Source organism: Corylus avellana, chromosome 11 (genome assembly GCF_965113065.1).
Source record: "Corylus avellana chromosome 11, dhCorAvel1.hap1.2, whole genome shotgun sequence".
Classification (NCBI taxonomy): Eukaryota; Viridiplantae; Streptophyta; class Magnoliopsida; order Fagales; family Betulaceae; genus Corylus; species Corylus avellana.
In genome coordinates, this window is record NC_142500.1 from 7961525 (window position 1) to 7984156 (window position 22632).

The 22632-nt window shown below is 37.0% G+C and overlaps 1 protein-coding gene across 2 annotated transcripts; it reads right to left on the reverse strand.

The window, feature by feature from the left end:
• Positions 1 to 6011: 6011 nt before the first annotated feature.
• On the reverse strand, positions 6012 to 11136 carry LOC132166488 (uncharacterized). 2 transcript variants are annotated; one of them, XM_059577307.2, is made up of 3 exons: positions 10979 to 11136; positions 7110 to 7316; positions 6012 to 6670 (listed from the first exon to the last, which is right to left on the reverse strand). In XM_059577307.2, exons 1-3 carry the CDS (start codon positions 11031 to 11033, stop codon positions 6237 to 6239), a joined length of 696 nt encoding a protein of 231 aa, XP_059433290.1. In that variant the 5' UTR covers positions 11034 to 11136; the 3' UTR covers positions 6012 to 6236. The 2 variants fall into 2 exon arrangements, with proteins under 2 accessions (XP_059433290.1, XP_059433291.1); XM_059577308.2 differs by having other exon boundaries at positions 6012 to 6625; positions 10979 to 11134.
• Between the last annotated feature and the right edge of the window lie 11496 nt (positions 11137 to 22632).

Consider the following 22632-nt stretch of genomic DNA (forward strand, 5'->3'; position numbering starts at 1 on the left):
CTATGCAGCAGAGATAACTGTGCATTATATTATATAACATAGAGTTGACATAAACGTCTATGTATCTTTAAACCTTTACAATACACTAATTACATACTCATAAGCACACTATACACAAGGTGTCTTATAAGACACGGTGCTATATGCATACACAAAATCCCAACTCTCAAGAGAAAGGGCTAACATAAAGGACTAACTCCAAAGCAACCGACGCCCGATGACCTCAATCATAGTAGCCTAGGTATAAAGCCACCAGATCCTCATCGACACTACTAGCGCCTGTAGCATCAACATTGTCTATGCAATCATAGAGTTAACCACGTTCACATAGGCGGATTAATAAGTCCATAGTCTGAGTAAGTATAGAAATTACTAAGTTTTCACAATAAGTCAACTTTTCACTTCTTACAACAGTTTACAATAACAACTACCCAACATTGCATTCAAAAACAATTTATAGCTGATGAAGAAAACATTGTAAGTATGAAAGCATTTAATAAACATCATGTGCAATCCAGTTGTAAGAGTATGCATATGCTCTGTGATAAGCGCTGAATGTTGCACATTCAAGCCCCTTAACTTGCATATGTTAATTTCTTGGCGTTGTTATTTGTTTGATTTTGTTTTGTTTTCATGTTTCAGGATTTTATATGAAAGATGCAAGAAATACCATTTAATTTGGTCTTAAAACACACTTCGGGGAGCATTGGTAGAAAATTTGGATTGAGCGATGATTTGCACCTGACGAGTCCTACTAAAAAGGCCATATCTAGAGTTTCAAAACTTCGATTGAAGCACGCTTTACGGCGTTGGAAAGCTAACGCAAAGATCTACGAAGTTATGACTGAGAGTTGGCTAATTTTGATGTTTACTAGGTTAAAAGAGCCTCCATTCGCAAGCCGTCCGAACGGTGAAGTTCCCGTCCGAACGGGGAAAACCTTCATCTGAATGGAGGTGCGCTCGAGTGCACCATTCATAGGCTTGAGAGCACTCGGGCTCCCAGGTTGCAGAAAATGCCCAAATCCACCCTGGAGAAGGTTTTCAGTCTCTCACTTGGACTAAGTAATCGGACCTCTTGCTTCATTAAGTAGTGAGTGTTCGCGTCAAAACGTGAAAATGTTTGTTTGATTAATACAATTGCTAGCTTTGCTCCGTAGCCTTTTTAACTCGAGTTAGTAAGTCCTTAGGGGTGTCTTTACACCTAATGCCCTAAAGCTATTTGGTTTGGGAGTTGTTGGCTTAATACTCAATACATGGGTCAATTAGAAAGCTTAAGGGAGCTAAGCATTACACAGCCTGCAGAAAAAGAAAAAAAATAATAATAAAAATAAAAAAATAAAAAAAAATGTGTGTATGCCTTGGTTGTTTCATCTAATAGGTAGTCCAATAAATTTCAAGATGTTGATTCATTTATATTGGAATTACTTAGAAGCCTTATGATTATGTGCTAGTTCACTTTGCACTAATTGGAGCTTGTTGTATCTCAATCTGCCATTTGTAAATGATTTGACTTGTGATTTCTTGGATTTTTGAAGATGGAGTGTATCATTTTAAGCTTGCCAATTAATGAAAACCATTATTTTTGTGATGCTTTATCCTTTTGAATGACATAATGATAACAATGTTTGTGGGTACCATTTTTGTTAAACCCTCATAAGACTTCACTCGTCCTCTAGGGATGCCTACGGGTTTAAAAGGCTGGTTGCATTTGCTAAATTTAATCGTACATCCCACAAAAGAATGATTTATCTTGTTGTTTTTCAGTTTATTTTCTGTTTTGTATTGTTAAGGGATTAGCAATATGTAAGTTTGGGGATGTGATAAGCGCCGAATATTGCACATTCAAGCCCCTTAACTTGCATATGTTAATTTTTTGGCGTTGTTATTTGTTTGATTTTGTTTTGTTTTTCTGTTTCAGGGTTTTATATGAAAGATGCAAGAAATACCATTTAATTTGGGCTTAAAACGCACTTCGGGGAGCATTGGTAGAAAATTTGGATCGAGCGATGGTTCGCACCTAACGAGTCCTTTTGGCCATGTCTAGAGTTTTAGAACTTCGATTGGAGCAAGCTTTGCTGCGTTGGAAGACTAACTCAAAGATCTACAAAGTCATGTTAGAGTTGGCTAATTCTGATGTTTACTAGGTCAAAAGAGCCCCTGCTCACAAGCCGTCCAAATGGTGAAGTTCTCGTCTGAACAGGAAAAACCTCAGTTCGAACGGAGGTGTACTCGAGTGCACCATTCATGGGCTTGAGCGCACTCGGGCTCCCAGGTTGAGAAAAGTGCCTAAATTCATCCTAGAGAAGGTTTTCAGTCTCCCGAACGGAGGTGTACTCGAGTGCACCATTCATGGGCTTGAGCGCACTCGGGCTCCCAGGTTGAGAAAAGTGCCCAAATTCATCCTAGAGAAGGTTTTCAGTCTCCCACTTTGAATGGGAGACTGACCTACAATTTTCATAGGGCTTCTAGGGCTCTCCTAATTCCTATAAATAGGACTCTAAACATTGAAAAAAGACACCACTACCTAGAGCAAAAATTCAGCAAATGCTTCTTGGAGGCTTAGCGGAGTTATGAGCGCCTAAAACCCTTCGTGGGGTATTGATGTAACCCTATCCAAGCACAATGGTTTTCTTGTATCTTAATTTATAGATTTTCAGTTTATGCATGTTGGTTGTATAACTACGAGAATTGCTACAATTTTGATATTGTTCTTAATGTTTAAATGCAATTGTTCTTAATTTCAAAGCCAATATTAGTGAAATTCTTATCTTATCTTAGAAAGTCTTTTACTTTTATTGAGCTCAAATCATTCATATTTTCTGTGATTATGGGGATGATGGTTATACAACGATTTTAATTGACATATGATCAAGAGGGTTAGATACGTCATACCTAGGAAAGACAGTCGTACCGCATCTTAGTGCTTAGGTGGATGATCCGTGCCAACCAAAAATGGGTTATACTATTCCCTTGATTATATGTATCATATTAAAGAATTAGATAATCCATACCTAGGGAAGACGGGTCGTACCACATCTTAGTGGTTAGATGGATGGTTCGTGCCAACTGAAGATGGATTATACTTATTCTTTAATAAGGTATTTTCTTTACTTATTCTTTAACCATTGTTGTGCGGATAAAGGTGAAGTCAATACCTTACTCTCTCTCTCTCTCTTATATTTCAATTCTCTTTTGCAATTTCGTTACAAATCTTTTCTTAAGTTACTTTTGATCTTGAAAACTTGATAACAATTCCTTTCAGTCCTTGAGGTTCGACATCCTCAATATAGCCCTATCTTACAGGGATTTGTACTATTGCGAGTGAAATTTTATTATTGATATATTTCTGAACACAAAAAACCACATCACTATGTTCCATTCAGTCACATATTCGTACGAGTACATCTAGTGTAAGTTCTCATGTAAAACATTACATAAAACATTATATGTTCATCTTCTTAAATCCATAAAAAAACATATGCCATGCTTGCTTTCATGAATCATATGCATTCAAATCACATTTTTCGTTGTGCTGCTGAGGGACTTTAACCCCCTTATCCATGATTTTGAGGGACTCTAACCCCCTTCATGGTTTATCGTGGAAGTTGAGGAACTCTAACCCCCTTCATAAGTTTGAGGGACTCTAGCCCCTTCATGGTTTCTTGTTTCATTCCATGTTCATGCCTCATGTTCATGCTTTCATTTATCATTATATTGTTTCAACATCATTTGTAACATATCATAACCTTATGAAATCATAACTCTTGAAACATCATCAATATTTCGCAAATCCATTGAAATCATAAAAAAAAAAAAATCATAAATCATATATCCTTATAACATATCATTGGCTCGAATTTAAACAATCATATCATGTTTGGAAAACCATTTTAAAATCATTTCCTTTGCTTAGTAAGTAGAAATACTTACTAAACCTTAAAACATTGAAATCATCAAAACATTATGTTGTGCACGGAATTAAATACAGGATCCCAAAGAAGGAGAAAATAGCAGATAAAAAATAGATCAATTACACACAACACCAAGATTGAAGTGGTTCGGCTTAACAAGCATACATCCACTGGCGGAGACGACCCGAAGGAAATTCACTAACAAAGGTGGAGTACAAAAGATAGTAGGGAGAAAACCACTCAAAGCCCAAAGCCCCAATATACCCAAATCTCACTCTCACACAAAAGAGAAAAATATACATAAGAGAATATCTTCTATAATTCTCTAAACCATGAACGACACTACAAACATGAGAGAATAACAAGAGGTTTACTAGCAGCTATTTTTCTCTAATGGGCTATGCATATGTTGTTTTCCCCAAGTTCACAAACTAGCCAAGTAGGTTCTTTTAGAGCAGCTCAACATCGGCTTATCATAGGAAATCCAAATCCAAGTCGTAGAAGTAGTAAAGATCGACTTCTACTCTGAAACAAAAAACCAATACCAAATGGAAAAGGAATAAAGGCCGGCCCCACTTAACTTGACTTGGAAATCAAGTCATATTGCAACAATCTCCACCTTGACTTGAATTTCATCAAGTCCCAAAAGTAAATCTTTTAATGACGTCTCCTCCAACACCCACACGAGCAATCACAAGCTACAGTCAACAATCAAGTCCAAGCAACTCTTGAACTTGAGAACCAAAACTAGCTTGTTCAACATACCCACTGGATTTTCCTCGAAGACAATTTGCTTCCATGTGATATCTCCTCGTGTCACAACCAGATCACCCGCATAATCTGAATTGATATACCCAATGACACTGGAACCAATACCACGGTCTCTATCAAAGACTATACCAACATCTGTAGCACCTCGTAAATAACGGAGTATCCATTTCACTACCGTTATCTTTATTGCCTATGCAATGTGTAAGGGATACAATGTTCTAATTTTTGCTGCAAATTTGGTGAATGCTTGTTTGTATTTAGTGATTTAAAACATCCCCCATAAAATCACACCATCCACCCTGCCCCCCGGGGCTTCCCCAAAGGAAAAAAAAAACTTTTTAGAGACAGGTTCTGCCACATTTTTATGATCATAAACAATGGCAATGAACTGCCTCTATTTTCCAGAGGGAATCTCTACTCCTAGGAAGGATACAATTGTCAAGGCTTTTACAAAATCTGATCAATTTTTATTTCTCACCGTAGCTTAAATGAAGAGAATGTTTCATCTTCACAACATTGTCATCTGCAATTGCATTTTCTCAACTTTGTTATCAACAATCATTGAATGTAGTACTCCTAGGTTTTAAGTTATGAAAGTTAAGAGAAATACTAGAAACTACATTTTTTACCCACAACTATTTCACACTACTAACGTGGCAGTAGTCCTAATCAACCATGGGATTTTTTTATTTTTTATTTTATTTTAACAAAGACTGATCTAAGAGTTGATTGCCACATTAGCACTGTAGGATAGTTGTGAGATAAAAATGTTGTTTCTAGCCTTACTCATTAGTCAACGCTAAGTTTATGGAAATCATACACATAAGACATCGGAGAAGTTCCACCTTGTAATGCATAATGCAATTATTGCTTGATAAAACTGTTGAATAACATGTATTCAATTTTGTCCAATATTATTATGCTTTTGATAGCTTATTTTAATAAATCTATTCTTGTGGGAGCTACTTCCACATTTTGTCTCATGGTTCAGTCATAAATAATTGATCCAGCAGTGAAGGGAACTCTTAACGTTCTTAGATCATGTTCAAAAGTTTCTTCTATCAAGAGAGTGATTATAACATCTTCTATGAGATCAATTTGATGAAGTGCACTATTCAGACTATCCGCAATTCAATTACCAAGCTCAACCACCTGCGTATCAAACGCCACTTGCGTATCAATTCACTACTCAAGTGCCACAGTCTGCACCACAATCATTACTGGAAGACATGATGAAAGCACTCATGCAAACTGTCAACCAGTCAACTGAAAAGAACTCCCAAGCCATACAAGAGCTGAAGAACGCCAACATGGGCAATAGCAGAGACATACAAGAACTTAAGAACTTCACTCATCAAGCTATGTTAAGATTGGAATGACAAATCGGTCATCTAGTTACTGAATTCAATAGAATAGAGGAAGAAGAGTTTCAAAATTAATTGATGACTGAAAGACATTACATGATTGATGATGATTCCAAAAATTATAATCATGAGCATGATTTTTCCAGCCTTAATCTCGCTCCCTCACCTTCATCTCTTGGCCTTCATCCTCCTAGTCGTTCCTGACCTGTAAAATGCATTTTTTACCATAGGAGATCTTCTTCTTGTGCATTCCTAAAGGCGTGACAATATTCAACGAGCATTCAGCATCAGATGCGACCATGGTGAACTTCGCATTGCATCCAGTTTCAATGCCGACCTTGGTGATCGGTAAATCGGATTCTCCATCAGCGACAGAATTTATAGTGAGCCTCTTTTGGCAAGTACTTATCATGCTGTCTTCATCGTAAACATAGCCTCCTGTGCTGTACTTGCTGCAGACGTTCAAGTTGTGTCCTCCATTACCGCAGGCTACAGCCTTGAGCTCCGTACAAAACTTCTCCACTGTGCCACCACACCCGTTCGTGCTGTAACTGTATTTAAAGTCACCGCCGCAGACAACTACATCAAAACAATCAATTATGAGGGCACAGGTGCAAGGGTCTCCTGCAGGATGAAAGAGCAATGATACACATATATTTCCGCAATTTTATACTCATTTTTCACTCATAGGTGCAATTAGATTAAATCCAATATGTTAAGAATATTATGTTAGGGTTATTTATTATTCTAAGGTTATTTACATCCTTATGGATTCTGTGGTTTCCTTAGCCTAGGCTACTAGGTTTACCTTTCCTTAGTCTATTAGGTTACTTGCCTATCACTCATTGTCTCTCTAAAAATAGAGGCCTCTATAATACTCTTAATTTAATCAGTCTCAATACAATGTAGTCTATTAGATACTTCCGCTCTCTCTTCTTTCTCTCTTAATATTATATTTAATATAGTTATATATATTTTATCACAATAAATTTATCCACACTCATAGGTGGGCTTTTATACTACAATTAGATTTAAATCAAATCAAATTCTGAATTTTCCTTACCAGCGTCGGCATTCAACAGGGGCTTTGGGTGCTCTGCAGTGATGCAATAGATACCTTCGGTGTTGAAATTGTGGGTGACAGTAATGGTCAGTTTTCCAGAGGCTCTCACCATATTGACCTCGTACTTAAAGGCACCATTGGCCACGTTAATGATGTAGTCAAAGTCAGTATCACCACTTATTTGTATACTTATAGGGCCTCTTGAAGCTGGAGAAAAGCACATGTTAAAGCACAAGTTAATTAAATTGAACAAAAATTAATCAAAAATATTAAATAATATTGCTTAATTAAAGGGCCGCTTGATAAGGCTGTAGAAAAGCACATGTTAAAGCACAAGTTAATTAAATTAATCAAAAATATTAAATAATAACAAAACAAATAAACAATTCAACAAAATTTTGTTGTAACTTTATTTTAACATGTCTAGTGAGTTACTTTATTTATTGTCCTGGACACAAGTCTTCATGCTTTGTTTATAGGTTAACAAAGCTTCACATTTTTGTCCAGTTAAATTTTTTTTTTTTTTTTTGGAAAAATCAATCTGATTTCATTAATAGTGGTCAAGAGCATAAAACTTCTTACAATTACAGAACATATAGTTCTGCAAGATCATAACCGAAGCTAAAAGATTACACATCAAAAAATCGAAAACATAACAGATCTTACAATAAAAAACCAATCTATGAAGTCAAACATCCGCTATCCCAGCTCGATTTTCATATTATAGAAGAGATCTGCTAACGCAGACTCCTTCCAGGATTACAGGAAGCCATTTCCCAGGCAGGAGCAAAATACTCGCACCCAAACCATTCCCCTCTCGACCTGAAAGCCAGAAGCATTATTTACATCCTCAGCCCAACGCCTAGGACCATAAAATAACAACAAAAAAAAAACAAAAACAAAAAATCCCACACGCAGCAGTGGAGAAGCAAGACATCGTAGACATTCCTTCGGAAGACACGATCTAAGATTGAAGAAACTAGATCTGGATCTAGATCTAAAAATTAGATCTTGATTCTTGTTTTTTTTAAAAAGCAAGAATCAGCACATCTTAAACAAGTCAATTAATGGGGGATTCACAGATCTGTGATTGAAAAAACCAGATCTATAAACATCTACAGATCCGAGAAATGGCCAAAGATCGCGAGCACAAAAGGGGATGTTCAACAAAACTCCAGCAGAACACGATCAAGGAGATGTTAAATTTATTTCGTCCTAACCTAATTATAGCCTAAATAAGAATCACAAAGAATTCAGTAAGGAAACCGCATATTGACCTAGCACTAATAAAGAAAATATTGCCCCCAAGCAAAGATAATAATTAGGGGTAAATCTACTTTACCCCCCTAAAGTTTTAGGAGTTTTTCAATTTGAACCCTAAAGATTAAAAATTGACAATGTGCCCCCCTAAAGTTTCAAAATTTTTTAATTTAAATCTTCTGTTACTAATTTCCGTTAAATTAGATGAAAATTAAAAAAAAATGCTCGAGGGTAATTACGTAATTTCATAGATATCCGTCCAATTTGACGGAAATTAGTAACGGAAGGTTTAAATTGAAAATTTTTGAAACATTAGGGGGGTATATTGTTTTTAAACTTACGGGTTCAAATTGAAAAATACCTGAAACTTCAGGGGATAAAGTGAATTTTTCCCTAATAATTAATTTAAGAGAAAAAAAACACTGACGCGAATCATATTTTTAAGATGCAAAACAAATGATGCGATGAAGGTAAGGATAGAACCAAATTAACCATCGGAAGGCTAGGTGCTCGCTGTCGAGAATACGCATGATGATGAAGAATATCTTATATTATAGATTGATAATAAGAAGGTACACAGAGGGCCAATCCCCAATTTATAGATAAAAAAAAAAATATAAAAGAAAAGGGAAGACAGGAACGCGTAATTGTGGGAAAGGAAAAGAATAAGAAGAAAAAGACAGTGGAAGGTTTTGACGTTTTGTGAGTGCCGTAAGGAGTGACGTTTTGTGGATCCCTCCCTCCCATTAGCGCTGTTAAAGTAAGCTAAATAGACAAAAACTAGTGGAAAAAAACCACAAAAGCTTTTTCTCACCTTCTCTCTTTTCAAAAATGGCTTCAAACAAAACCAAACCATGGGGCGCTTTGCCCACCGTGTCGGCAAAGACAGTCAAACTGCGATTGAAAGTTTCTAAAGAGAAGCCTTGCACACACTCAGGTGAATTTTGAAAATTCATTGAAATAAGGAATGTGACTAAAATATGTTTCCTTGCAGAAAAAATTGTAATAATTTCGAACATGGATAGTGAGGTATCCCAATACCCTTCAAATTATTCCACCATAGGACATATATTATGTCAAAAAAATATATGAATCAAAAAGAAGAAAAATAACAAACTATAGAGAAAGTCAAAGATGAAGCCAATGCAAGCATGCAGGGCAGTGAATAGGGTTTAAATCACTGAAGTCTGTGCTATGCTCAGATTGCCCAAAGATGAAGGAAAGAGAACCCAAGTGAGGAAATGCATGCTTCATTTCCTAAGATTTTTTCTTTTTCTTTTTATTGGTGCAAGCACGCATCTAGTAAGTTTTGAACCCGCACCCCCCTTCCTCCTTCATATTGTTCTTACAAGGGGAAGTCTCTCATGTGTCGCTCTCTTATATACTCCCTGTATACTAGGGTTGCGCCCCTCTGCGCTTTTGATTAATACATCTTTACTTATCAAAAAAAAAAAAAGTGTTGTAACTTGTAGAGAAAGCTTATATATGTGGTGCAGCTTGATTAGTAAGAGTATAAGCTATTCATTTATGATGTAATGTAAAAAGTGGCTAGTATACACCGTGGTTATCCTACACTAGTGATTAGAGCTCAACAACCAATGAAAACATTACCAACATCAAAGGCTTTAAATTGTACCTATTTAACTTTATCTACTGGAAAATTGTGCGTGTTGCATCTGTAGGACGAAAGTTCTATGAATGAACCCTTAGAAGCATTTTACTAAGAAGGCTGCCAAAAAAATTGAGTAAAAGTCTGTTTATCCAAAATAAGATCTTTGTTATGAACCTGTGAGTTGGAAATTCCAGCATATAGCGTGAACAGAGATTTGTTTCTGAAAGAAAGCTATACTCAACTATATAGTTTTGATAAATATGATCCTTTGCTTTTATGATGTGGATAATCATTACTCACGTTCTATTTCAAATATTGTGAGTATTGTTATGTGAATAAGCTTTGAGTATGTCATCGAACTGAGAATCAATTGCATATTCTGTTAAGATTTTTATGTTATGAATACAACCCTTTATCTTTCTTATTATGTAAGCACCTTAGCCTTGTAGATCTGGTCTTGTCTTCTCTTCGTGCTTTCAATATATAAAGCGTGTGCTTTCATAGTAGACATCCCTTCGAAAGACACGCCTCGAAGAAAACGATAACATCTAAGATTGAAGATACTAGATTTGGATCTAGATCTACAAATTAGATCTTAATTTTTTTTTTAAAAAAAAAAAGCAAGAATCAGCACATCTTAAACAAGTCAATTAATAGGGGATTCACAGATCTGTGATTGAAAAAACCAGATCTATAAACATCTACAGATCCGAGAAACGGCCAGAAATCGTGAGCGCAAAAGGGGATGTTCAACAAACCTCCAGCAGAACACGATCAAGGAGATGTTAAATTTATTTCGTCCTAACCTAATTATAGTCTAAATAAGAATCACAGAGAATTCAGTAGGGAAACCGCATATTGACCTAGCAATAATAAAGAAAATATTGCCCCCAAGCAAAGATAATAATTAATTTAAGAAAAAAAACACCGACGCGAATCATACTTTTAAGATGCAAAACAAATGATGCGATGAAGGTTAGGATAGAACGAAATTAACCTTCGGAAGAGACCTTGCTTAACTGGGCCTGGTGCTCGCTGTCGAGAATAGCCATGATGATGAAGAATATCTCGTATTATAGACTGATAATAAGAAGGTATAGGAACGGCCCTCTTCTCTTAAGGGCAGATCGAGAATTTAAGCTGATAAGCCGAAGATAAAAAAAAAAAAAAATATATATATATATATATATATATATATATATATAAAAGAAACAAGAGGAGAGAGAAACGTGTAATTGGGGGAAAGGAAAAGAAAAAGAAGAAAAGGACTGTCATCTGTGTAGTGGAAGGTTCTGACGTTTGTGGAGTGACGTAAGGTTTGTGGATCCCTCCCTCTCATTAGCGCTGCTAAAGGAGTCTTGTTATTAGGCTGTCAAGAATTAGATAAGTATTTGTTAAAGTCTGATGTGGTTTATTATAAAAATATATATATATATATATTTGTAGAAAAATCTCTCTTCCTAGTCTTGCTAGATTTTGTTATTTTTTTTTTATTAAATTTTTATGAGTTAATATTTAGTTTCTAATGCCTTAAAATTTATTTTTAGATTTAAAACTAAAACCTAGGGGTGAATGGTTAACCCTTTTGGGATGGTATCACTTAAAAAAGATTTTATCATCCTAAATTTAGTGCTAATACCTCAAATTTGAATTTCCCTTTAATATCTTTCTTCTTCAATTTTTTTTTTTTTTGAAAAAAAAATAAAAAGAGGTCAGATGTCTGACGCTTGAAAATCTCAATTCCTGTTAAAGTAAGCTAAATAATTTCAAATTAATGTTACGAATTAGAGAGAGAAGCTCCTCCTCTCTAAGAGAAGCTTTCCACCTCCTTTTGAGGTTCTCCTTCCACCTTGTGTGGCTGCCTGAGGGAGGAGGGATGTAATTTTTTTCCCTCCCTCCTCCCTTCCACCCTTGTTCTCCTTCATTTTCTTCTCTTTTTCTCTTGTTTTACCCTGTTCTCTCTTTTGTTTCCTGTCTTTTTTTCCCCTTCACAGTAGCTCCCATCGCTCCTCCACCATCACCGTTCAGCACAGTCCCATCTCTGCCACAGATCGGCCAAGCCCAGCCTCCACCTGCCATCCATCAACCTCCGCAACCCCCAAACTGTTGTTTCTCAATTTGGTTTTTTCAATACCCGATCTCTCAACATCAGTTCGCTCCTCCATCACACGTGCCTCACCACCATGCTCTACTGCCTCCTCACTTCCCAATGCAACCATCTGCACCTCCGTCCAGCCAACACTCGCTGGAGCGTGAGCCACACGCGCCCGAGAGTGGATCTCACTCGCGGACGCGTGGTACACACGCTCCAGAGCGTGGACAGCTGTCATCAAGGTGTTGGCTCCTTCGCTCTGTCCTTCGCCCGCTGCCTCCATCCCTACCGGTGTTTTATGGTATTTTGCTCCTTTGATTTTGGCCCTCCAGTCTCCATCACCGGCGTGCGTACTTCACGCTCCGATGTGTGGCTTACTTGCCGGCCTAGAATCCCGCTCCATTGCCGATGCTGCTGAGGGTTTTTTGCTTTCTTTATTGTATTTAGCTTTGCTTTGTGTCTTGTATTTCTGTTTGTTGTGTTCTGTTGTATTTTTGTGGGTATTTATCTCCTTGAGCTACTCTAATTTGATATTTTTGTGGAGATTGCCTCATCAACAGAAGATCGGTTCTCCCCTATAGCAGATCCAGATTGGAATTCAGTACCTCTCCTTCAATAGCCTCCTTTTGGAGGGTGTCGTTGATTCAAAGCTAGTCAGATCTTTGGCTTGCTTAAAACACCACTTTGATGGTGCCATTTCTTGGTCTGTTGACCAAGATCCAGAGGACCGGGCCATTTTTTGGCCCATTTCCTATTTGTTTGTATTTTCTGCATTGTATTACTGGTTTGGGTTTGTTGTTAGGGAGCCGAACCCTTTTTTGGTTTTTTCATTCATGTACCCTTTCCTTATTTGCTTAGGAAAAAAAAAAAATCCTAGACAAGTATCTAGACACCAACTGTATCTTCAACACCAACTAAGAAAAGTACTAAATTCTGTAAACAAACCTAGACAAGTAAATCAATTTTTATACTCTCACTCTTAAAAAACTGCTCCTTTAACGTAAAAAGCTCTGTTCTCTCTCCTTGAACGAAAAAACCAGCTGCCAGTGCTAGAGGAGGATCCCTTCCTCCTCCTCGTTTCCTTTTCTTCAGTTTTATGCTTTTCTTTTTGCTGGGTTTCTCTCTTCAGGAGAGAACTCTTATCTCTCTAGAGCTTGCTCTAGATCTATCCCGACCTTCACTAAACAAAAGCTGCATCTTCCATCCCTTTCCGGCCACTTCTCCCCTGTCGTGGATCGTCTCCTTCAACGTTTCGCTGGCCAGATCTATGGAGTCTTGAAGATCGTCCTTTTCAAAGCCCGCTCTACTCCTCCCCATCAACCCTTGGCCAAATCGCGCTCCTCCACCAGCATCCCCGGCGATCCAGCTGCCTGGTGTTGCGTTCTGTGCCCCATTCCGACATCGACACGCCGGTGAGTGGACCACATGCTCCTGCGTGTGGATCTTACTCGCCGATGCGTGGGACCAGTTCACCATTGATGACCTCCTCTAGAGCAGCTGCCGTTTTTTGAGTTTATGCTATTGTTTTATGTAACTTTCTGTTGTTGTGTTGCTTATTGTTTAACCCGAACTGGATGGAACTCATTGGAGTTGATCTTTTTTCTTTTTCCCTTTGGTTTCTTTTTGGAAACCTTTTTTCTACAGTTACTTTTCATCTAAATCTGCATGATTTTTTAGGAAGCTTGTTTAGATGTTTGATAGGGGTATTCGTACTTCCGATGGTAGTATCCATCACCGGTATGCGCTGCGGCAAAGGTTTTCTTGGCTGCATTCGCATCTTTTTTTTCCCCTTTATGATCTCATTCCTATTTTTTGAGATTTGTCCAGTTTGGGGTTTAAGTAAGCTTGCATTTTCTTTATTTTCTTTCCTCTGTAACCTTTTTGTTTGAATGAACGTTGGTTTGTTACCAAAAAAAAAAAAAAAAAAGACAAGCCACAATGAAAGCCAGGCAAGTAAATTAGCCTTTATATTCTTCCTCAGGCACCTCAGAACGAGTTGTGGTTGAAACTATCAAATCTGTGGAAACATCCCGTGGCCGAAAAACCGCAATGCTGACGCAATGAAGCTTTTCTACAATAACCACCTTGTTACTGATTCTTCAGTTCCTGACCCCAGTAGTACATATCACATAATATACTTGCATTTGGTATCATATAAACAGTAATCCCACGCCTATAAAAGCTGTGGAAAAACCATGTTGTTTGACATTTCAAGCATGGATTTGGCCTCAATTAATCTAGCCCATCCACAACTTCGATCTTTACCACCTGAGGCGACCTTTTCACCATCTAGACTCCAATCAACAGCATAAACCTTCCCAAATGCAGTTATCAAAATGTCAAAAAATAAAAAATAAAAATAAAAATTTTAAAAGGCCCTTATTTTTGGGTACATAACATTCCTCATCTGCATAGCTTGGAAGGTCTTGTTTCAACTTCCGTGTCCGGATATCCCAAACCTAGACAATTTTAACAAATTTCAATCAAATGTCATGGTTTTGTCCATTCATGGCAGGGTTCGCTTTACAACAAAGCATCTAGATATGCATGCTCTAAAGCAAAGGCCATCGGCGGATTTACGTGGGGGCGACCTGTTGGCGGGCGCCCCTCGTAAAAAAAAATTAAAAAAATTTTCTTAACTCAAGTTTTAATTTTTGGTATGTTTTGCCCCTGGTATTTTTAATTGTTTGGTTTGTCGCACCCTTCACTCAGTTCATTGTGCAGCGTGCCATTAATTTTTAATTGTTTGATGTTTGTTGGTCGGTCAGTGCGTGTTCGATGTTTCTCTCACAGTCTCTGTGCATTGTCAATGACTCAATTGTCATAACCAAGAAGTCAAGAACTTGGTTTCTCTCATTCTCGTGTAACGTTTTGATGTTTTTCAGACTTTTTCTAATCTTTCCCTCTTTGGCTATTTTGGATTCTTGGTTTCATATTACAAACCAAAAAATAAAAAAAAAATAAAAGTCAAGAAATTGAATGTTTATTTATCGAGGAAAATCCACTTTACTCCCATGAAGTTTCAGGGGTTTTTCAATTTGAACCCCAAAGTTTCAAAATTTGCAATGTACCACCCTAAAGTTACAAAATTTGTCAATTTAAACCTTCTGTTAGTATCTGCCGTCAAGTGGATGGAAAACGTCTCACGTGATCTTTTTCAGCCTGCTCTTCCAAGTTTGCCCTCAATAACACCTAAAGCCCTTTTCTTTTTCTTTTTTCTCTCCAACCTTAGTCAACCCGTTTTTCACCATCCTTCACGGCCTCACGCAGCTCTCTCCCCCTTTTTCACTCCAATAACCACACCGAAGTCATACGGCTGAAGACGACAAGAAGAAACGTGGTCCCCTTGTGAGTACCGAAAGTGATTTTCGTGGTCCCCGTGTGTTTCTACCCCACCCACACAACACGCACACGACAAGAGGAAGACGACAGTTGGTGAATTCGTTCGTGGTCCCCTTGTGCTTGGAGAAAGGGGACAACACACTACCCTCTTACATAAATTTGATTAAATTACAAGGTATGCCCCAAATTTGCTGTTATTGATGAAGTTTTGTGTAATTTGGGGGAATAATTAGGGTTTACGGTTTTGTGTAATATTGGGGGATTTTTTAGGGTTTACGGTTTTGTGTAATATTGCGGGATTTGGGGGAATTTTTAGGGTTTAGGGTTGTTGTTGATTGAGATTAATAGGTTGGTTAAATGGTTTGAAATGAGTTGGGCTATGGATTTGTTTAGGGTTTAGGGAAAACGATTAAAATTAATTGTGTTTAGGGTTGAACAGTGGTGTATTTTGTAGTCTGAATTAGGGAAAATTAAGAGAGGCTGCATTTTGTATTGCTTGTTTGATGGGCTTGTTCCTGGCATAATTGAGATTTGGATATTTTTCATTACCACTGAAGTTGTCATTTCTGATTTGAGATAAATGAGACAAAATAATGAGTTACTAACAAAGTTGTGAAGCACATAAAAGAAAGATTTAAATATATTTAGCAGGTTGTCTATTAGCATGAAATTTTGACTGATAAGGCTTAATCGATCATCTGCTATTATAATATTTTAAGTAATTTAAGAACCAAATTGGAACTTCTTAAATATCAAACACCAAATATCTAAACTTCCAGTAAGGATAAAGGGCCAAAATTCTTAATATAAAATACTTGAAAAAGAAGGTGTTCAATCATTCATATTTGTTTATATGGAATTCTCCATAAGCATTTTCTGTTTCCCCTTCAACTTTTTCCTTGTTTTGCTATTGATTGGCTTCTGAAAAAGAAGGTGTTCACTCAATCACATTTGTTTATATGGAATTATCCATAAACATTTTGTGTTTGTCCTTGAACTTTTTCTTTGTTTTGCTATTGATTGGCTTCTGAAAAAGAAGGTGTTCAATCATTCATATTTATATTTGTTTATATGGAATTCTCCATAAACATTTTCTGTTTCTCCTTCAACTTTTTATTTGTTTTTCAATTGATTGGCTTAGAAGGTGTTCGCTTATTCATATTTATATTTCTTTATATGGAATTCTCCATAAAAAAAAATTATGTTTCTCCTTCAACTTTTTATTTGTTTTGCAGTTGATTGGCTTAGAAGGTGTTCACTCATTCATATTCATAACATAGTGCACGGAATTCTCCATAACATTTTTGTTTCTCATTCACCTTTTTCTTCTTCTTCTTCTATTTCTAGGGGTGGTGCAATCAGGGGTGGGGCAGTTAGGGGTGGTGGAGCCAGGGGTGGTGGAACTGCTTCTTCATCACTGGACAAAGGAAAAGGCAAATGCATTGTTACAACAGTCCAAAAAGGAATAGAAATTATGGAGGCTAAGAAGAAAAGACCAAATCCAGATTGGAAGCCATAGCCTGCGATGTTTTAGAGTTGTAAATACTCAAAATGGTAGTTTTCGTATGTTAGGTGTTATATAAAATGACATGTAAATTTGTTGGTTTCGAAAGTTTGGTGGTGTGTAAAATGATAGGTGAAACTTTGTAGTTTTGGAATGTTGGGTGGTGTGTAAAATGATAGGTTATATAGTTTGTAGCTTTGGTATGTTTGGTGGTGTGTAAAATGATAGGTTATGTAATTTGTAGTTTTGGTATGTCTGGTTGTGTAGAATGATATGTAAATTGGTTGGTTTGGTATGTTTGGTAGTGTGTAAATGGCATGTATGTAATTTGTAGTTTTGGTATGTTTGGTTGTGTAGAATGACATGTAAATTGGTTAGTTTGGTATGTTTGGTGGTGTGTAAATGACAGGTTATATACTTTGTACGTTTGGAATGTTTGGTTTTGTAGAATGAAATGTAAATTGGTTGGTTTGGTATGTTTGGCGATGTGTAAATGACAAGTTATATAGTTTGTATGTTTGGAATGTTTGGTTTTGTAGAATGACATGTAAATTGGTTGGTTTGGTATGTTTGGCGGTGTGTAAATGACAGGTTATATACTTTGTACATTTGGAATGTTTGGTTTTGTAGAATGAAATGTAAATTGGTTGGTTTGGTATGTTTGGTGGTGTGTAAATGATAGGTTATATAGTTTGTACGTTTGGAATGTTTGATTTTGTAGAATGACATGTAAATTGGTTGGTTTGGTATGTTTGGCAATGTGTAAATGACAGGTTATATACTTTGTACGTTTTGAATGTTTGGTTTTGTGTAGAATGACATGTAAATTTGGAATTTGGTTGGTTTGTTATGTTTGGTAGTGGATAAAATGATAGGTTTATATACTTTGTACGTTTAGAATGGCGGTCCGGACCTCCCCTTCAAAATGTAGTTTCTGGAAATGGGGTCCGGACCCAGCTTCTGACGGTCCAGACCTCCCCCTCAGAATGTAGTTTCTGGAAATGGGGTCCGGACCTCCTCTTCAAAACATGGTTGCTGGATATGCGGTCCAGACCCAGCTTCTAACGGTCCGGACATGTCCTTCAAATGGAGTGTTCTGGATATTGGGTCCGGACTTGGCTTTTGGCGGTCTGGACAGGCCCTTCTAGAATCAGTTTTCTGGACATGTTAAGATGCTTCATTTTCACCAACTTTACATGCAAACCGAATGAGCCAAAACATAACCCAACATGTACGACCCTTGTGTATGTAAATTTGTTGTTTTGGTATGTTTGATGGTGTATAAATGACAGGTTATATACTTTGTACGTTTGGAATGTTTGGTTTTGTAGAATGAAATGTAAATTGGTTGGTTTGGTATGTTTGGCGGTGTGTAAATGACAGGTTATATAGTTTGTACGTTTGGAATGTTTGGTTTTGTAGAATAACATGTAAATTGGTTGGTTTGGTATGTTTGGCGGTGTGTAAATGACAAGTTATATACTTTGTACGTTTGGAATGTTTGGTTTTATCGAATGAAATGTAAATTGGTTGCTTTGGTATGTTTGGTGGTGTGTAAATGATAGGTTATATAGTTTGTACGTTTGGAATGTTTGGTTTTGTAGAATGGCCTGTAAATTGGTTGATTTGGTATGTTTGGCGGTGTGTAAATGACAGGTTATATACTTTGTACGTTTGGAATGTTTGGTTTTGTGTAGAATGACATGTAAATTTGGAATTTGGTTGGTTCGTTCTGTTTGGTAGTGGATAAAATGACAGGTTTATATACTTTGTACGTTTAGAATGGCGGTCCGGACCTCCCCTTCAAAATGTAGTTTCTAGAAATGGGGTCTGGACCCAGCTTCTGGTGGTCCGGACCTCCCCCTCAGAAGGCAGTTTCTGGAAATGGTGTCCGGACCTCCTCTTCAAAACATGGTTCCTAGATATGCGGTCCGGACCCGGCTTCTGACGGTCTGGACATGTCCTTCAAATGGAGTGTTCTGGATATTGGGTCCGGACCTGGCTTTTGGCGGTCCGGACCGGCCCTTCTAGAATCAGTTTTCTGGACATGTTAAGATGCTTCATTTTTACCAACTTTACACGCAAACCGAATGAGCCAAAACATAACCCAACATGTACGACCCTTGTGTATGTAAATTTGTTGTTTTGGTATGTTTGATGGTGTGTAAAATTATAGGTGAAACTTTGTAGTTTTGGAATGTCGGGTGGTGTGTAAAATTATAGGTGAAACTTTGTAGTTTTGGAATGTTGGGTGGTCTGTAAAATGATAGGTTATATACTTTGTAGTTTTGGTATGTTTGGTGGTATGCAAATTAGGTTGCAATACTCGTGCCATTATTAGTGTGTTTTGCTGTGTTTGGCGGTTATGTAAATATTCATTTCAGGTAACATTTGTTGTGTGCGTGTAAGGTAAATGGGCATGAAATTTACAGCTTTGTCAGTTTTGGTACAATTATACAGGTTTTCCATATACTATTATTAATGATACTAGGTACTACGCACTTGGAATGTTTTAAACGCAATAATGCAAAGTAGGTTCTTTGCACAAAATAAAGTCCAAACATAATAACTCAAAGAAGGAAATTGTAAGTTATTTTTCCTTAAATTAACAAGGCTAAACCATACTATTGGTCTCGTAAGCATGCGGAAAGGTTCGAGATATTGATTTTAGGAAGTTCATGATTCCATCCAAAAAGCTAATGAGGCTGTACAAAAGTAAATGACTTGAAGCGACCCATGTCATCAATAAAAAAATAAATCCCACATCGGACTGTTGTCTTCAAATAAATCCCACGTGGGACTACATAATGACAACATAAATAACAACTTATATCATACTACGCATTGGTTACAAAACATATCAAAAAACCACAACAAAAAACCACAGCAAGATCCAGCAGCCCCACCATGACGGCCAACCTCAAGACAGCATCACACGGCCTACTTTGCATACATGGTGACCGTTGGAAGTGTATCCAAAGAAGAACATGCATAGTGCCAAGATTATTAAGCTCCATGAACAAACAATTATTGTATGGTAATTCTTCTTCATTGCATGCATCTTTATCTCTCCAATCTATACTTATTTACGATACTGAGATATCTCACTCTCCATTTCTGCCTTGAGCTGTGCAATTTTTTTCTCATTTTATGCTCTCACCTTCCCAACTTCAACTTCAACCAATGTTTCACATCGTTTGGCTTGTGCCTCCAAATATTCATGCCTTTGATGCAAACGATGAACCACCTTCCTACCAAAGGAGCACATCTTTGGATCAAGCCACTCAAAAAAACCACAGTCTTGGTTAATCTGCAAAACACATTACACCTAGCAATCACCAACCACTAAGAGATTATTAAATAAGAGCACATTTTATGTTCATACCATGATTACATAAATATCAAGTACTTGCCTTCCAATTTTCGCAACTCACAAACCTCCTTCCAAAGTTTTTCTCAGTATTGGCGGTTTTGACAACTGTGGGTCGCTCACAGAAGCAAAGGCTCTGCAGTGCAGATGAAGCACTGCTTTGAGCTGAACCAAAGAAACTTGTACATTCATTTGAGGTATCCATCGTACATGATATACTAATACATAATTAGTCTGCTTGCACATTATTGTCGATCACATTTGAAAGTAACCATAATGCATGCATATGCTCGAACTCAAGGGGTAATAATGCATGCAAGCAACAAATCTATTATGAACAAATCTGTTTAATATATAATATTGGTACTTTGATTACCTGTTTACTTGCAAGCATAAACCAAGCTACGGTTTACAACTTGATTAATACAATTTTTTTTTTTTTTTTTTTTTTTAACACGGGAGACTTGCTCCATAGAGTAAGCATCAATCCTGCAGCAGATGGTCTAGCAACCATCAAAACCAGTAAAAGGACCATCGTCCTCACTTTCTATTCCTGCATCAAGGTCTATGTAAAAATGATGTTGTCATATTTACATAGGCAAACAAGTGAGTAATCTATTTTCCTAGAGATAAAGACTAAAAAGACTAGTTTGAACAAGTAAGATTAAAGACTAAAATATATAATAATGAATGAGTTGCGAATGAAGCGTAATGACAGATTAGTTTGTGTTTTATGATAATCTTTCTTCAAACCTCTCATCATGAGCTCCCAACCCGCTTTCGTTCGTTATGCCCCTCACACTTTATAGATTTACCTGTTTGGTGCTGGCAACTACACCGCCCCAGCTTAGTTATATATTAGGCCTATTGGATGGTGTTGTGCAAATATCTACCTAAATTAATACACAAATAATTGTACGTTTTACCCGCAAGTGCACAAGATCAAACGATAGTATAGTGTAACAAGTACAAGATCGATCCGACGAGGATTGTTGATTTTCTTTTGAATTAATTAAAATATCAAAATTGTCACAAGATTGATATTGTGAAAAAGAAATAAAAAGACATAAAGATAAATGAAAAGCTGAAGGTAGGGCTTTGATATCCACCGCTAACCATATTTAGATAATATAACAATATGCCAATGATCCAATCATATTATTAATAGTTAATGTTTGCCAACCTAAGGGTATGGGTGTCTACTTCTTAAGCTATTGATTTTCCTAAGCAACGAATTAGGCATGGGTGTCTACTCTAATTCTTTTCTTTCTTAAAGGATTTAGCATGAGTATCTACTAAGTTGTTCTATAAGAAAGCATAAATCTGTGGAAATCGACAAACACATGAGGCCTAGGGCATGGGTGTCTACTCCCGGTTCCCTATGTTGATCAACCCAAGAACCCGGTGTGGATTTCTTTTGTTACTCTTATTAGACCCAGGACTCGATTATCAAAATTGATTTAATTAACTAGTCTGTACCACATGCATATAATGGCCAATCACATACATATGAGGAATTCAAGAAAACAGGAATTAATCAAGTTAAGCAACACAATATGATTATCACAAAGGCGCCAATATTGAAATATTAAATAAACATACTTAGGGCTTCAATCTAGCCCTTCCAAAGAGTTAGTTATACATAATTAAAATAAAACCAAAAAGAAAAGGAAAAGAGAGAACCGAAAACCACTCCTAGAAGTAGCCTCCAATTCCTCTCCTCAAAGTTGTGTCTTTTCCAGGATGATTATTCTCAAGGTTTAGAGGTATATTTACAGGGCTTTAGAAGTCCTTATTACACTAGTAAACTTAGAAAATTCGTAGGGTTTTAGTCCTATTACAAGTGGGACTTGGAAAACCCTAATATGGAAAGAATAACAGTCTGGCCGCCTTTTGATGTGTTACCTGCACACGGGTGCGATCAATCGCAACCCGTGTGCGCTCGATCGCACGTCTGTGATCGAGACTCTTCTGTTGTGTGCACGATCGCACATGGCCGCACTCGCTTGTCTTCTCTGGTAGTGCGCTCGATCGCTGGTTCCTTGTGCTCGATTGCATTGTTAGAAGCTCCAAGTTTTTCCAATTTCTCTCTTTGAGCCCAAATCTTCCAGATTTACTTCCTTTTCTTCCAAAAGCCTACAAAAGCATGGAAAACACATAAAAGAACTAAAATAGCATAAATTAACAACATTTAAGGAATTAACACATATAAGTTTAAGGGCTAAAATGTGAATATTTTGGCACTTAACACACCCCCAAACTTACATATTGCTAGTCCCTTAGCAATACAAAACTAAAAACAAAGTGAAAAACAGAGAACAAAAAGATAAATCCATTTTTCGT

Bases quoted from the DNA above. Each gene is read 5' to 3' on its own strand.
- LOC132166488 (XM_059577307.2), bottom strand. From the start codon at position 11,033: ATGGCTATTCTCGACAGCGAGCACCAGGCCCAGTTAAGCAAGGTCTCT. The intron at 7,317-10,978 runs GTTAATTTCGTT...GCTTTTCTCCAG, and splicing joins AAGCAAGGTCTCTTCCGAAG to CTTCAAGAGGCCCTATAAGT. The intron at 6,671-7,109 runs GTAAGGAAAATT...TTCATCCTGCAG, and splicing joins CCTGTTGAATGCCGACGCTG to GAGACCCTTGCACCTGTGCC.